The 16,358-nt window shown below is 36.5% G+C and overlaps 1 protein-coding gene across 1 annotated transcript in view; it reads left to right on the top strand.

The window, feature by feature from the left end:
• The first annotated feature begins 8 nt into the window (after positions 1–8).
• LOC135154478 (C4b-binding protein alpha chain-like) overlaps positions 9–16,358 on the top strand; it is a 39,410-nt gene continuing 23,060 nt past the window's right edge. Inside the window, exons 1-8 of the mRNA XM_064100658.1 lie at positions 9–36; positions 1,000–1,026; positions 2,977–3,159; positions 5,620–5,808; positions 10,611–10,784; positions 11,925–12,101; positions 14,241–14,417; positions 15,112–15,288. Coding sequence (XP_063956728.1) covers positions 9–36; positions 1,000–1,026; positions 2,977–3,159; positions 5,620–5,808; positions 10,611–10,784; positions 11,925–12,101; positions 14,241–14,417; positions 15,112–15,288 — 1,132 coding nt within the window. The remainder of the gene's footprint in view (positions 37–999; positions 1,027–2,976; positions 3,160–5,619; positions 5,809–10,610; positions 10,785–11,924; positions 12,102–14,240; positions 14,418–15,111; positions 15,289–16,358) is intronic.

Genomic DNA, 16,358 nt, shown 5'->3' with positions numbered 1-16,358 from the left:
TCTAAATAATGTCGAAGAAGATATTTCTTCATGACAGTGAGTTCATGAATGTTATTTTTCTATACATATTTCATATTTCGTTTGTGTCTCTGATTTATTTCACTGTTTGTCTGGCTTTCCTTCCCTTTTCCTTTCGAGGCCTTTATCAATTTTAAGCTCTAAGCTTAAATGGAGGTCTCTCACATTTCAAAATTTATTATTTCGATATATGTATTTATATATTTTTTCTGCTGTTTGTTTTAATAATTAAAAAAATAAATTTATCATGTGTAAATATATTTCAATTAGAGTGTTAGAATGTATGTATGCGTATGTTATTTATGATGTCATTTGCTTATTGTTATGTTATGCTGGGAGAAAAAAATGTATTACACTTGTATATACTTTTGTTATTGGAATGTGGAAATACACCCTCGCTCGCTCAAATTAGCTTGTAACTATGTTAAAAAAATCTATAACGAGCGTTTCACTATCTAGCCCTACATGCAGAAAGTAGCTTGTTCTCATGCAAGCTAATACACGAGCTATAACACAGGTTAAACCTTTTTGTGAGCTTGATGTAAGCTAATTTTGTATCTAAAATTATCTAAATATCTAAAATTTAAATATTTTTTGCAAACTAGCTTATCGCAAGCTAGTACGTTGCAAGATTATTATGTCCCAAGTTAGTTTTACGGTGGCAGCTATACTGCAGAACGAAGGCCTATTAGTTTCTCAACAAAACACACGCTTTATAAGACTGTGATAAGCTAGTAAATCCAGGCGCTTGTTGGAAGAAAAGTCAGGCCTACGTTATAAACGCTGGAACGGTCGCTTTTGATTAGATGAAAATTAAGTTTCGTAAAATATAGAGAGTATCGTTTAATCAGCCTTCTCTCCAACAGGTCCCGCATGTGACGAATAATAGTTAGTTTTCAAAGGCGATTATAAAAATTTCCAAGCATGAATATTAACTGATTGTATACATAAATAATTTAATTTTTTTTTTTATCTCTGCAGCATTTGCCTCACAATGTAGCCCCAATGGTAAGTGTTATTCTTTTTTTTCTCGTAATTACAATAGTTTTATATATATATATATATATATATATATATAACGCTTAGTGGGAGTTATTTATCAGAGGTTGGTCTGGCAATTTATACTTTCCCAGAGGAAAAAAAAAAGTTATATTGCCAGACCAACCGAGGATTGATAATCCCACTATGCATTCGCAGGAAACGCCTGATATATTTGTTTTATATCCCTCTTTAACTTGTTCACCTAGTCATTGCTGATGTGTAACCAATCTCGAGCAATTATAACGTTGCCGGACCTAGTCCTAACGTTAGACCTGTTGAGTTCCTGCTAACCAGTTCCCGGGGAGGCTGCGCGGAGCCTGTACCTGACACAGTTAATGCATAGAGCTATATAGCTCCATGGTTAATGAGAGGTCCGCTGCCCTGAGCAGGCCACTGTAGTTTTACTCTAGATGTAAATTGTAAACGTGAAGGCTAACTTTACTCTATAGTTTCGGATCTCGACTAACCCCTTTGGTATAAGTCACAATTATGAATCCTTCATGAATGGCCGTACGGAATTATATTTAGAGCATGATAATGTAGACCCAATTCCACACTAACTTTTCAGATTATCGGTAGGAAATTTGAGGGAGAGCTTGTCTTTTTTTTAAATTTCTTAGCGCGGATAACGATACGGTACTGGATCCGATCAAATCAGGGACTATGCGCAGTTCAACGTTGAGAGAACATATCGAGTATGAGCGTGCGCAGTTCTCATCATGAAACTATATCGAAAAATATACGGAGCTATTTTGAGCGATGTGTTTTTCTATTGAAATGATACTTTGTCACATGATTGCGTATTGACCGATCCCTCTATGGATATTGTGAAATAAATAAATGAAGAGAACAATAGTAGGCGTAGCTTAAATCAAGGTTCCCCAGAGCTATATGTCCTTTGGAAAAATTGGCGATGCCGAAAAAATGTCTCTGCCGGAAATCGAACCCGGGCCCCAGCTATGAACACCGGTGCCTTAACCACTAGACTCTTCACTCGGTAGAATACTTGCCCAATGTTCCCTCTTTTACAAAATCCACTGCCAGCATGTCTTCAAAACTCATCCACCTTTCGTCACCCCAGCAACATTTGTTTTACAAGACATGATCGCAACTTGAAGTACATTACACTTAAAGCTACAAATCGATCACTTCAAGTTCTCCTTCTATCCAAGAACAATAAGGAACTGGAACAACCTACCCAGCTAAGCTGTGAACACCAAAGGAATGTCCAGTTTCAAGAAGGCTGCTCTCCTTCAGTTGGATCCCAAATAATTTAAAGTAAAGAGATCAATTTCTTCTGGCACTCTGCATAGCATGTTTTAGTGTATATACAAACGCTTTGTCTATCTTCATGGCACTTCTGGCATTCCTTCCAGTGGCTCGTTTTATTCATCATCCCAGTATAGCTTCTTGCAAGAGCCGCAAAAGGGATGACTACATTAATTTTCAAGTATTGCCTTTCATATTTATGTTACAACATACACCGATTCAGTAATATAATGCTTTCGCTCATCGTCACTGGGAGACATCTGCGGCATCATTTTTAATACCCAAATTACGATTTCTTCAAAGAGAGGAGGTTAGAACTAAAGGTTAACAACAGCTTGTCTAGCTCGGTTCCTAGCTGACCAGGCTCTCTTTGGGGATGACATCCCTAGCTGTGAAGGGAAAACTCTGTTTCAGTCACAGGAACAAGTTGCTTCGGCCCCTGCCTATATTTGGTGTAGTCTGACTGCCCATTCCATCTAGTTACTACTTTCACATTACTTGATTATGGTTTATTATGTGGCAGTCATGGACCACTTTTCATCATTTTTCCTCAATCTTTAGAAAAGGAATTAACTTATCTCCTATAACCCCCCTGCGCGCGCACACATGACAATGTTTGACCATTATGTTTTGTCCATTTCGTTACAGAGTGCAGCTACGAAACTTTACCTGCCATCGGAGGTGACGGCCAAACCACATATGATCCAGTAAAGGAATGCTACCTAAATGGGGAACTTGTGGATATCGTGTGTTCTGGAGGTCTTATTGGGCCACCAGAGAATGTGTGTGTTTCAGGGGCTTGGCTGTATAGTTTTGGATCAACTTGTGAAGGTATGCTTTAGAGGTTCTCCTTGACAATAAATTGGTTTCAATAAAAGCAGAACAATATTTGCGAAGGTTTGAAGAAATCCATTAAAGAATTATATATATTTTTTATTGCATTGACGCTATCAATGGCGACAATGCCTTGTTGTTCTTCTGTATTCCTATTCCGTCGTCTTTTCTGTCTGCTTCTTTTTCCACAAAATCCCATTCGTTTAACACATGGTTCTCCCAAATTTGGAACACATTTTGTCCATGACCCATGATTGTTGTGCACCTCCTATTTCATTTTCTATAATCACTCATGCATGACCGTGCAGATGCCATTTTGTCCATTTCAAGTCCATTTGCATACCATTCTTTATTATTTCATATCTCCGTTATCCCGGATGCTACAGACTTCTAACAAATTGTTATAGATAGGCAAAGAGTTGCTCCGTCACCCTTCATGCCCTAAATTTAAATCCGAAATTGTCTTTCTTCTAAAACTAGATATTTATTGAAATGTAAAGTCAGAAAATCGTAAAATGGCCCTAACTTTCTTGTGTTTATTCATTTCGATCTCATATTTACATAAATTGTTTATTGCATTATATTATACATGCTAGTTAGTTTTTTACGCATCAGTAACCATTATCTTGAGAAATAGCGCCCTCTATAACAACGTTGGAAATAGTAAAATGGACATAATTTCCTTGTTTTCACTCATAATCGAATTATATTTTCGCATCAGTGACCATTGCCTTTAGAAAAAGCGCCCTCTATTGCAAAGTTGGAAAATAGTGAAATGGCCATAACTTTCTTGTTTTCATTAATTTTGGTCTCAAAATTTCAGGGTTTGCTAATGGTATCATTCCTCATATGCCAAATGTTTTTTACGCATCAGTAACGATTACCTTTAGAAATAGCGCCCTCTATGCAAAGTCGGAAAATAGTAAAATGGCCAGGACTTCCTTGTTTTCATTCATCTTGGTGTCACATTTTCAGGGTTTGCTTATGGTATCATCCCTCAAATGCCAAATGTTTTTGTACGCATCAGTGACCATTACCTTTAGAAAAAGCGCCCTCTATTGCAAAATCGGAAAATAGTAAAATAGCCATAACTTCCTTGTTTTTTGGTATTTTGGTTTCATATTTTCAGGGTTTGCCAAATGTATCATTTAACATAATCCAACAGCATTTTACGCATCAGTGACCATTACTTTAAGAAATGGCGCCCTCTAATATTTTGAAAATGTAACTCATCTATATACATTTATTTATGTATCTCCTGTCAGTTTCTTGCCCTTTATTAAATCACAATGCATGCACATCGTTCTGATACGATTCCAGTTCTATTTTAATTTGTTTTTGTTTCTGTTAAAGTAATACAGCTTTTCGCTGCATCAACCAAGCAGGGTATTACCTTGGGATGTCTAAAGTTTACCCCTATTCATTGTCGTGGCTGACTTTCGTGACGTCATAATTGAGCGGCTTTCCCATATATCATGAAACGCACATGCACTATTCAATTCAAATCATTTATTTATTTTTTGATGCTACAATAGAGAATGTACAAACATGACAAAAGTGATAACACGGATAGCACCTCGAGAAGCTAACAATTCAACATAAAATAGATAAAATAATGAATGACCGTAGATACATGAGACATGCATAATCATGATGGGAATAATAAAATCATACATACAATGAAATGCATAGGTTCATCATGTTCATACTGCGTCATATAATATGTATAAGTAAACAAAATGTACATGTATGTTTACAATTCAAACTGAAAATCAATATGAATATATACATCCATATGGTAAAAATATATTTCAAAAATTGAATGAACTACGGCAAGTATGACATCAGGAAAGATTTCTTGAGGTTTCTCTTGAATCCTGAAAATCATAAAACTTTACTCGAGTTATTAATTTATTTCCGAACGTTTATACCATTTTTAATGATCAACTGATTTCGTAAAGAGGTAAATTGAAATAGCTCAGTTCTGTATTCATTATTTTCCCTTGTGTTTATGGAATGGGTAAGATTTTGTTTTATGAAAAAGAAAATCATATAAGTTTTTGGTATAAGACCCGCGATAGCTTATACATGAATAAAACGGTGTTAAAGTACAACATTTTTTTACTTCGAGGGCATTCAATCCATTTGGAGAACTTCCTCAAATATATTGAAAATTGGGAATTCCGTGCCTGTGAATTTATCTGATTTCAGACCTTTCTCGTTTCCAAGAGGAAATGTAGGACAGTCTGTTGTTGACTGAGTGTGCGGGCGATCGAATTATGCAGCAATAAGTCGGGCGAGCATACTTCACGACGTGGAAAGAAGTGATGCGAGAACCAGTGGTAACCTAGTCTGGCCTCAAAGTCGTGAAAACGTCATGCCATTATTTATTAGAATGCCGTTCATTCAAGTCGGAATTTTATTAGTCTGTGTCATCTGTTCTTGTATCTCTTTCAGATCAAGTGACACAATGCAATACAACGGGCATCCCAGAGCATGGGAGCATGTATCCAGATAAACCTATTTTTGACTATACCGACAAGGTCTACTACTCTTGTAACGAAAACTACACCCTAGTTGGGCCATCGGAGGCAGTATGTGAGTTAGGAGGATCGTGGAATCCACCGACACCTCCAACGTGCAATGGTAAATAGGAGAAAGTTTTGATTTGAATAAAAAAATTGGTGCTAGTTGACAGTAAATGAAAATTTCATGTTCCCTTTCTTATTACAAATGGATAAAAAATAAAAAAATATTATATAACCGTGAATATATCAATGTTGAATCTTAAGAGGTATGCCATTGCGTATTCCATACATTCAATATGTTCGCTTGAAACAAGTTGTGGTCGTGAACGTCATTCTTTATTTACAACAACTTTTTGCAATATATGCAAGATTCGGGTGGAATTGTGTGTGTTGATTCAAGGGTAAGTGTGTAACCTTTAAAAGAACTCCAGGTTGCTTTGCAATGACTGAAAAAAAGTGACAAGACCCATTTTTTCTCTATGCCCATTCTTCAGATTTTTTGCGAAAACATTTTGATATTTTGATAATATATTTTTGAAATTAAGATGCATTTTTAATTGCTATGTAAACATTCATTCAAATGAAGGTTTATAACGAATTCAGGTTTTGAAAAAAAAATTAATCTGATAATCATCACCACCTCAGTATAAAATCCTAACAATGCAAAACAATTTGAAATTTAATGTCCATTTTAGGGTGAATTATCGGATGGTCTAATACCGCTTGGTCTACTTATAAGTTCGTCCGACTTCACATAGTCTAAACTCATTTCGTCTACAACCAGTTTGGCTAATATCCAATTCGTCTAATTCTCACTTGGTCTAATATCCAATTCGTCTAATTCCCCACTTGGTCTAATATCCAATTCGTCTAATGAGCAGTTTGGCTAAAACCATCAATTCTAATTTCCAGTTGGTCTAACACCACTTGGTCTAATTTCAACTTCGGGTAATTACCACTTGGTCTAATTTTCCATTTGGTCATATATCCAATTGGTCTAATGACCACTTGGCCTAATAGCCAAATGGTCTAATTCACACTTGCTCTAATCGCCAATTGGACTAATGCCCAGTTGGGATAATCGTCACTCGGTCTAATTTCTATTTGGTCTAATTCACACTTGGTCTAATGTCCATTTATTCTAATAAAATATCATTCCTTATTATTTATTTTATCTAGAATTAACAAATAAGGTACGTAATGGATAAATACCATGCATCAGTTAATACTGTCGCCAGGATCCAGAGGGGTAGAGCCGGGGGGTAGGGCTGCTGAGCGCAAAACCCCACCATGAAGGACTATCGATGACGAGATAATTCTTATAATTAGGCCTATATATCGATTATATAGATGATGATGAAAACTATATCACACTCATAATCATTACATCATTGCATGCATATTTACAAAACAAGGTGGGGACATTGTAGCTTATAATGGTCGAATTTCATCAGAGTAACATTATTATGAAGAAAGGAACGAAAATATAATATACTTGATTGTGTGGATACGTATATGGTAAACATTTTTATGTCTCGTTTAAATCATTGTTTTGCACCATTATGGACGAAAATAAGCAATAGTTATGCAGTTTGGGAATTCCAAAAGCTACAAAGCCATTAGATCATGTAATTTGTTATGAATATTTTGTTTAGCTATTTCAATAGTCAGTTTGGAGGCAAAAACAGACCAGTTCGAAATAGTTTGATAACACTATACAGGTTTTGGGGGTTAGCTGCGACATCACGTCGACCATCTTGGTAGCAGCCATGACTCATTCTGACGTGTAAGTTACGCTTGCAGACCTTATCAGCAGACCCGCACACCTTATCACCTTTATCAGCACTTTCACGCATTTTCTTTCAGAGCTATTTGGCGAATATTTCTATCCATACAAACACTTTGGTGGTACATGTAATTTCATTGAATTCTGTTCGAACTCTTTTTTATTTTGTTACCACAACTGGTATTCATTTTTAATTCCGAACTTTACGTTTACTTATGTTAAACTAATGAGAGAAAGTTAATGCCCTCGCCTACGCTTAGCCACAGCCTTGCATAGCATTTTGTCTTGTCATTTATGGCAATTCGATAAGTATTTATGAAATGGATCTAGATATAGATCTAAGCCTAAGGCCTAGTAGAAGGGTACCGGAAATTTAGTACACCATTTAGTATTCCACGCGCATGCGTACTCTGATTCCGATGAAGCAAGTCATGAATATTCATATCGGGGTCCAGAAATCGTGTGGAAAAATAATTTCACTCACGGGGTTGCTCAGTTGAGCAGTCGTACTTGAAAGGGTAAATTGCCAATCCTTCCATTGCCAACTCGTCCACTCACCATATGAACTACCTTCATTTAGTCTAATGCCATTCCGTCCATCAACACTAACTACCATTTGGTCCAATAACCATTTGGCCCAATCATCACTTCGTCTAATCACAAGTTCGTCTATTACCATTTTGTCTAATAACCAGTTGGCCTTATACCCATTTCCCCCCTTCATTTAGCACAATTAACACTTTAGTTCGACCAAATGGTATACAGACTAAATGACTATTGGACCAACTGGTTATAGACGGAATGGCATTAGACTAAATGAAAGTAGACCATATGGTGAGTGGACGAACTGATGCTAGACCAAGTGATAGTAAAAGAGATGGCAATTGACATTAGACGAATTACTTACTTTGCACAATTTGCGAAATGGTTAAGGCAAGGTGACGCTTGTGTTGATCTTCATAGCTTAAAGACATAATTTAACATTGTAGCCATGCAATAAAAAAAGAAGGGATGAAATATGTAGGTTTTTATTTCAACCTTAAAACTTTAAGACCAACCCCCCCCCCAAAAAAAAAAATCAATATGAGAGAAAGCAGTTGCCCACCCCTACAAAGTCACTGTCCCAAAGTAAAATACTTCTTTTCATCAATCTTCATACATTCCAAGGGCGGCTCGGCTGTGCAATTCACTTCCTGCCAACACATACCCTTTAGCTCCCAAAACGGACAGATTTAAGAATAGTGTTAATTCATGTTTAATTAGCTTGATGTAAAATTTAGTACTTTTCATGTAATTATGGTTTTTACGTGGCAGTCACGGACCACTTTTCATCATTTTATGATGGCAACATCAGACCCTAAGAACAATCTAAAAACAATTAAAAGTTTTTGACACGTTATAATCGCAGATTTTGTGTAATTCCTATCGCGTCGATAATATTAGAACACATACGTGCATGGGATAAAATTAAGTTTGTGTTTCCAGTCACCTTATATTTAACTTTTTGGAAGCACTAAATTATGATTTTTGGACGCAAGTTTTCTAGGCATATTTTTTTAACATATCACAGACACAGGTGACAGATGGGACCTCGCAGCTCAGATTATTTAAAAGTCAAATTAAAGTTAGCTAATGCCTTTAAATTCCGTCTGAATTTGTTCTCTCTCTTGTCATTTGCCTCCTCCTACACACATCATGTAAAAGCCATGTGCAATGTGGTTATTATATTCTAATTCCTCCCAAATTGGGGGGGGGGGGGGTGATTTCTAAATATTCGAACAGTGTTCGGAAACTGAACAGAATTGGTGAGGATTACTAGATTCTATTGATTTTCAAAACCTGAATCCATTATATAACTATATTCTGAGGAAATATGTGACCTGCCACCCCAAACCAACAATTAGTCGACCCAAATGAAAATTGAGATTTTTTTTTTAGCATGGAAATTATTTTTTAAGCTTTAAAAGGATATGTAATGTGTTAAAATTGACCAACAATAACCATTACAAGCACTTGATTGAAGCAAAGGAAATTCAGCAATTGCTCAAAAAATAGGAAGAAAAGTTTATGGTTTGGGGCTCACTCAAGCATGAGATGTGTGTACTGTTTAATCTCAGTGAAACTGAGCAGTCCGAAAAAGTAGTGTCCAAGAAACTCTTGTATCTTTTCTTTAATTCAATTTTTTTTTATTGTTGGTTTTTGGAGACTAAATTACTATTTCGGCTATTTATTATAGAGAACCTTACCTCGCGACTTATTGGTGGTTTGGGGGTGGTAGGTCACATATTGTTTGAATGGAAAAAAAATATCATTTTTGGGCATAGGTTTCCTGTACAGAGTGTAAGAATATAAAACCTATTAATGCAGGCGACTCGACTGACCATCGTTTCCATATAACAGAGGCGCTGTCGAGCTCTACGACGAGTTCCACGCATGCAAAAAATAAAATCACCCCAAATCGGAGATGGCTGTTACCATAGTAGCAACAAAAATTTTGCACAGGGATCGCAGATCTAACGCGTAACGTTCCATTGTTGTGGATGCGAAAGCTCGGATCAAATATCCAGATGCTGAATTCAGTACTAGGTCAATCCGTTATCATCCACAGTGATCCCTTCACTTTTCTTTTTTAGATGTTATTTTCAAATCTTCCCTCGGTAGTTTATTGAGGAATCCACACTCAACAAGCCCTGCTTTTAATAAGATCCCTCCATTTCCTCAACATTTATTTAAATAGTAAAGATGAATAAAAGAAGTTATATGCAAAATGCTTTATCATGAATATTCTACAGTAATTATTATCATGAATATCTAGTTCATTGTAAATATCATTATTGATATAATCATCATATTGTTTAGTGTCTTTTGTAAATATGTATTTATCTGTGTCATATTGTCATACTGTATATATTTGTATATTCATTTATATCTTTGTAATTATTTCTTTTACTGTTAAATTGGTTTGAGTTGAAATGAAAATAAACTAAACTGAAACTATCCAGAGTTTTGCCTGATTAAAAAACAGTAAAAATGTTGTTAATGTTGGTACAAATGTTATCGTTATTTCATTTGACTACCACCTACTAATGAACGTTTTCTGTATCAATATTGTTTGTTCTTTTACTTATTTTCAGCGGGTTGTATCACTCCTAACATTGAGGATGGTATCATTGTTCCTGATACCAACACCGTCACAGATGGCCAAGTGATTACTTTCGATTGCCACGAAAATTTTACTATAGGAGGACCCTCACTTATCACGTGTCGTAATGGGGTATTTGATCCAACAGAAATTACATTTTGCTACGGTGATTGTTCTCTTGTAAATTAAGGACAACTTGTTACGTTAACTCACGTAATCACGTCACGGCGTGCGATCACGCTATTGGTACATTCGTCGTAAACAAAATTCCAAAAAACATACCCCTATTCTACGAAAAGTTGGGTTATGTGGCCCAACAATTCGGTGAACTGCTACAAGCAAATACGAATTATCACGTTACGTTCACAAAGTAAATGTAAATTGTCATCGAGAGCAGACCAACACCCTCGCACGGTATATACGGGTGACCGCCGGGCAGAGGTGATTTTGTGAATCGAATCTAAGAACCGCCAGAATTTCTCTCGTTTTTATGCAAGTGCAAAAACTTACCGAAAACGAATGGCAGGTTATGATTACGGATTAAGCTGCTTCATAGGTTATTACTTTTGGAAATTGAAATGAATAGGAAAAAGTTTTTTTGAAAGGATGACACTTTCGGACTTGCATGTTCTGTTTAACACATAAATTGCAATCAGTGTGCGAGTGCATTTTGCCTTCTGACGTCATGGTTAATCTTGCTAACAAGCACTTGCAATTACAGAAAAATCGTAAAAATTGAAGTCACGCATTGAAGTCACGCATGTCACGCATTGCAGAACGGCGACTTTTCGTGATTTATTGGCGTTCAAAATAACAAAGTGTAGACGTTATATTCTGTAGATTAGAGTACGTGTTTTTTACGAAAGTACTCTAAATGTGATAGCGCGCCGTGACGGGATTACGAGAGTTCATGTTGCAAGCCACTTAAGACTAACTTCCCTACTCAGTATTCAACTGTGATTAAATTGAGATATGTCAATTTTCCACCTTCACAATCAACATAATAAATTTTAGGAATAAACAAAACAACTTCGTAAAAGTACACACAATATGTGGACAAATACGTCATAGAAGGTAAATTTAGGTTTCCAGTCCTCATTTTCTTAAACAAAGCTACAAATTTGAAAAAAAAAAACCTAGAATTTTTAAAAGGCCCCCTTGGTGTATAATGCAGCCTATTTTATTATAGCAAATTAAATGAAACAGGTAACGGAATGAAACAATAAAGCTTTGTCATTGACAAAGAGAGCAGATAATTTCATTTGTATTTCTCGAAATGAATTATTCCCAATCCTATGCTCTACAGCCAACTGTCCATTGGTCAGCGAAAGCATTGATAACGGGAATGTTTTTGGAGAAGGTCCACCATATACCAACGGTCATCAACTGCTGTACGAATGCAATGCAAACTTCACCTTAGTCGGTCCGATTAAAATCACCTGTAATGATGGGATTTGGAGTGACTCCGAACCGACCTGCAAAGGTTAGTGATGAAAATGCATAATCATTTATAGTTGGTAATCCCTTAATTGAAGATGCTGATATTCCTAGGTTTTTGTTCTTATTGTGCATTCCGCCAATACGATATTGTGAATCTTGATGTTAATTTCCAATAGTCAACGCATACCTTGCCTGAGGAATAATGCTTAGTATACTTAATGTAGAATGCGTTAGATGTGCTCTTATATAAATTTGTATACGCCCTTCTTTTACTCAGATTCCAGAGGCGTCGATCCGGGGGGGGGGGGGATTGCCCCGCAAACATAAATATTGAGGGGCAAGCAAATCGTTTTGCCCCCACTTTCTCAGTAGGTGCAAACAGAAAATAAAACTATAAAGTTACACAGACATTGGCAAATTAACCAAATACAGAATAAAATTTGGTTCTTAAATCTATAGTATAATACAAAATTATGATTTTAAAATTGTAATAACAACAAAGTAAATAAAGGGTAACAAAAGGTGCAAAACAGAATGATAACAGTAAGATAACAACAAAAGAGGGGGTTATGAATTAAACAAGATGGTTGAGTACAATAGAAAACGATTTGGTTTTCCCTATATATTTATAAATGTACAACAGCTGTGTGTGTGTGTGTGTGTGTGAGGGTGTGTGTGTGTGTAAGTGAGAGAGGGGGAGAGTTTGTTTTATGTGATAGAGTGCCTTTGGAATGTTGATTTATGATTCCCCCCCCCCCCATCTGAAAAATGGATCGACGTCCCTGAAAGATTTGGGACCTTTCGCAATCCTCACGGACGCTAATATTAGGGTCCCCTAACACAAAAGTTAACGCTTAATCATACACTTGATTTTTAAGATTGATTGTGCATTATAGTCAATAGAATCAAACGTAGAAAACTGCTCTACAATCAATGCTAAGCTTTGTGTTACAGGGGGGTTACAGGCCCTACAGATCTGCTTTTCGTGTGCAAAATCCTTTTCCGCGACACCCACCATACATGCATGTATATTACGACTGATGGCTGGAGATATTCGAAATGCAGGACCTAAAATATATTATGACATGGATAAGAAATTGGTTTTTCAAACAAATTGAGTACATATTGAGTGAGGAAAAACTTACTGAATGAAGGCTTAGATATAGATCATTACAGTCCATCGAATCGATATTACATTTAATGTGGATTATTGGTGGATCACTGGCAATTGATTTCATGGGTCAGATCAACCTCTCCAGCCGAAAATTTCGCACGCGTTGATATGTGCACAGCATATGCAATACGTTTGAACTCGTTTCTTTTGTTTCTTTTGTTTCTTTTGTTTACTCCTTCTACACAAACGATATGCCTCTCGCACACGATGTAATGGGCATTATGTTTTACTTTCCCCAGAAATGGGGGATTAGATTCAAATTCCGGGGGGACCACTTCCATTGATGAGTGGATACCAGGCACGACCATGAGGTTTCGAAAAGGACCCTAAACAAGGGAAGCAATTCTTTTCCAGATTATGAAAATGCATCTCTTAACAAGTATTTGGCTGTGAAACCCTACAAGTATTGGATATATATCCCTTTTTTTTCAGCATTTTAAACATCGTTTTGACACCCTTATTACGTTACATAGGCCTATAAGTAACGTACCTGCCCACTCTGTCCCCTTTTACGTGTGTTCGCTCCTGGTATCCACTAATCAATGGAAGTGGGCCCCCCGGGCGGCCTCTCGAGCTCTAGGAGGAGTCAAATGTGGCTTTGGAAAGTCGTCCTCAATCGGATATATCGCTGTTACCATAGTAGCAACCAGAATTTTGCACACGAAACGCATATTGAATGTTTCCGTCGCAGATGCGAAACGAAAAAAATAATCTCATGTCACACAATTTGCATTGCAGGACAGAGTTTTACGACCATGATGACGGGCCCAAAAAGTCTCTTCCAAAATCAACTACCGTCGTAAATAAGCGTGCGCGTCCTCAAACGAAAGGTCGGGAATGTCATGTAGTGAAATGTTTGATTATAAAAATGAGTTTCATCTTTATTTATCAGTTATGAGCAGTATGAAATAACAAAGTAGTGTAGAGGGGGTTCCAGATTTTGCAGTGCTTCTATAACATGATCATTTGATTGAAATTGTTGGGGTATGTCTATTATTCTGTATCCAGCCCAGTGTTGGTTCAAATCAGTTCCGAATTCTGATTCTACATCGGGTCACACGTTGCCCCATGGTGAAACTTTGCGGATCACATGCGACTACGGGTATTCGACTGGAACAAGCCGGACAACAGACGTGACTTGTTCTGAAGGCGTATTATCTCCCCCTGAGCATCCTCAATGTTTAGGTAACGTAGCAATTCATGAGATTACTGTTGCTAAAGATGATTACACCGGTTGACAATTCTCCAGCAATCGGGATAAAGCTGGATTATTTTTCCCCCGAAATACGCCTATAATAAATAGATAACATTAATTACTCCTCTTTTGGGGCCATCCCTCTTCTCTGCAATATCCGTTCTTTAACCATTGGCCATTCTCCCTCCACGTTTAGATTGTTTCGATATCATGTAACTCTCTCTAATATAGTGTATACGAATATTAATTTCTGCATCTGCTGTGTAAAATTCCATTTTTTTCAACGTTTGATTGCAAGTAATACGGGTGGTGATCATTGGCTTTTTAGCAGCCTAAGCAACTTTATAAGAGACAGAAAAGGAACCACATTACTTTGTCCAACTTAAAATACATGAAGTTCACAAAAAATTATAGGCCTACTGCTAAAGTTGTAACTCTAAAAACACCTACAAATAGTGAGGTATCTTGCTTCAAGCAGCACAGGTAATTTTGACATGATTACTTGGTAGAAATACCCAATAGTTAGTTGTTTTATCTGCCGTCTTTGTCCATATTTTCATCTTGCTTGGGCATGGAATATTTGGAATGTAGACAACTGTATACCTTGCTGTATCCTAAATTATTTAATCAAATAAATCAAATTTCATAGAACAATAAAAATGCCTTGTTTTTCCTACATTTCAGCACAGTGTAACAGGCCGACAGTTCGAGCTTCAAACGCGACGTCCCCTACTCCCTTAATCCACCATGGAGAAACGATTACTGTGACATGCAATGAGGGATATTCAAATGGCGAATCACAAAGCATGTCGGCTGTATGCAAGGAAGGAACCCTCGAACCACCGGTTTTATTTTGCTACGGTGAGCGTAAAACTAAATTGTTATGAAAAACTCCCATACAAACATAGGATTGGGTATAAAAGAAATGTGCTTGTCTTCACATTATTAAAAATATTTTCCCCACAAAATAACCTTTGTAGATCTAGCCTCTTTTGCAAACAAACTGGAGAGGACCTATACCCTTTTGAAAAAATTGGATTCACAATTTTCTTTGTCATTTTTGTTAACTTCTTAATAGGAATTTTAACTTTCCTTTTTTTTTATGTTGATGTTATTTTCAGGATTTCATGCACACTGAGGAGCATGAAATAAGGTTCAATCAGCTCAATCTTAAAGTAACACCTAACACAACTTTATATAGTGAAAATTGTCGTTATTTTTCACTTCACATATAGGTTATAAGAAGCCAATCAAAATTAAGTATCAAGGTGACGTGAACTCGTTTTAAATCATGTTCATTTTCTAATACCGTGTCCAAAAGCGTAATAAATGACCACCTGATTAGCATTTTTTTTTGGATGGTCAGCCAACACTTTTAGCTCCTCCCCCACCACTTTCAACCTCTGTTCTACAGCCCCTGTACAGCCATGCCACTCTTACACCGAGATATGAGCTGAAAGGCAACATGCTCTTTAAAGGACAAGTCCACCCCAACCATTAGTTGAATTGAATAAAAGAGAAAATCCAACAAGCATAACACTGAAAATTTCATCAAAATCGGATGTAAAATAAGAAAGCTATCACATTTTAAAGTTTTGCATAATTTCACAAAACAGTTATTTGTACATCCTGGTCAGTATGCAAATGAGGAGACTGATTACGTCATCCACTCACTATTTCATTTATATTTCATTATATGAAATATGAAATATTCTAATTTCCTCCTCATTGTCAAGTGAAAAAAAGATTAATTCCACCCTGAACATGTGGAATTAGCATTGTTTTAATACTATATGGTTCAGTCAAGTTGGTCCTTATTGTCAAATCTGTAAAAAATGAAATATTGTAGAATTCAAACAATAAAAAACAAATAAATAGCGAGTGATGGACATCATCGACTGTCTTATTTGCATGTCACTGTTTTGTAAAAA

This window comes from Lytechinus pictus, chromosome 6, assembly GCF_037042905.1.
Source record: "Lytechinus pictus isolate F3 Inbred chromosome 6, Lp3.0, whole genome shotgun sequence".
NCBI lineage: Eukaryota > Metazoa > Echinodermata > Echinoidea > Temnopleuroida > Toxopneustidae > Lytechinus > Lytechinus pictus.
Note: the sequence above shows the minus strand (reverse complement) of the source record. Positions and strands in the feature narration are given on the sequence as shown.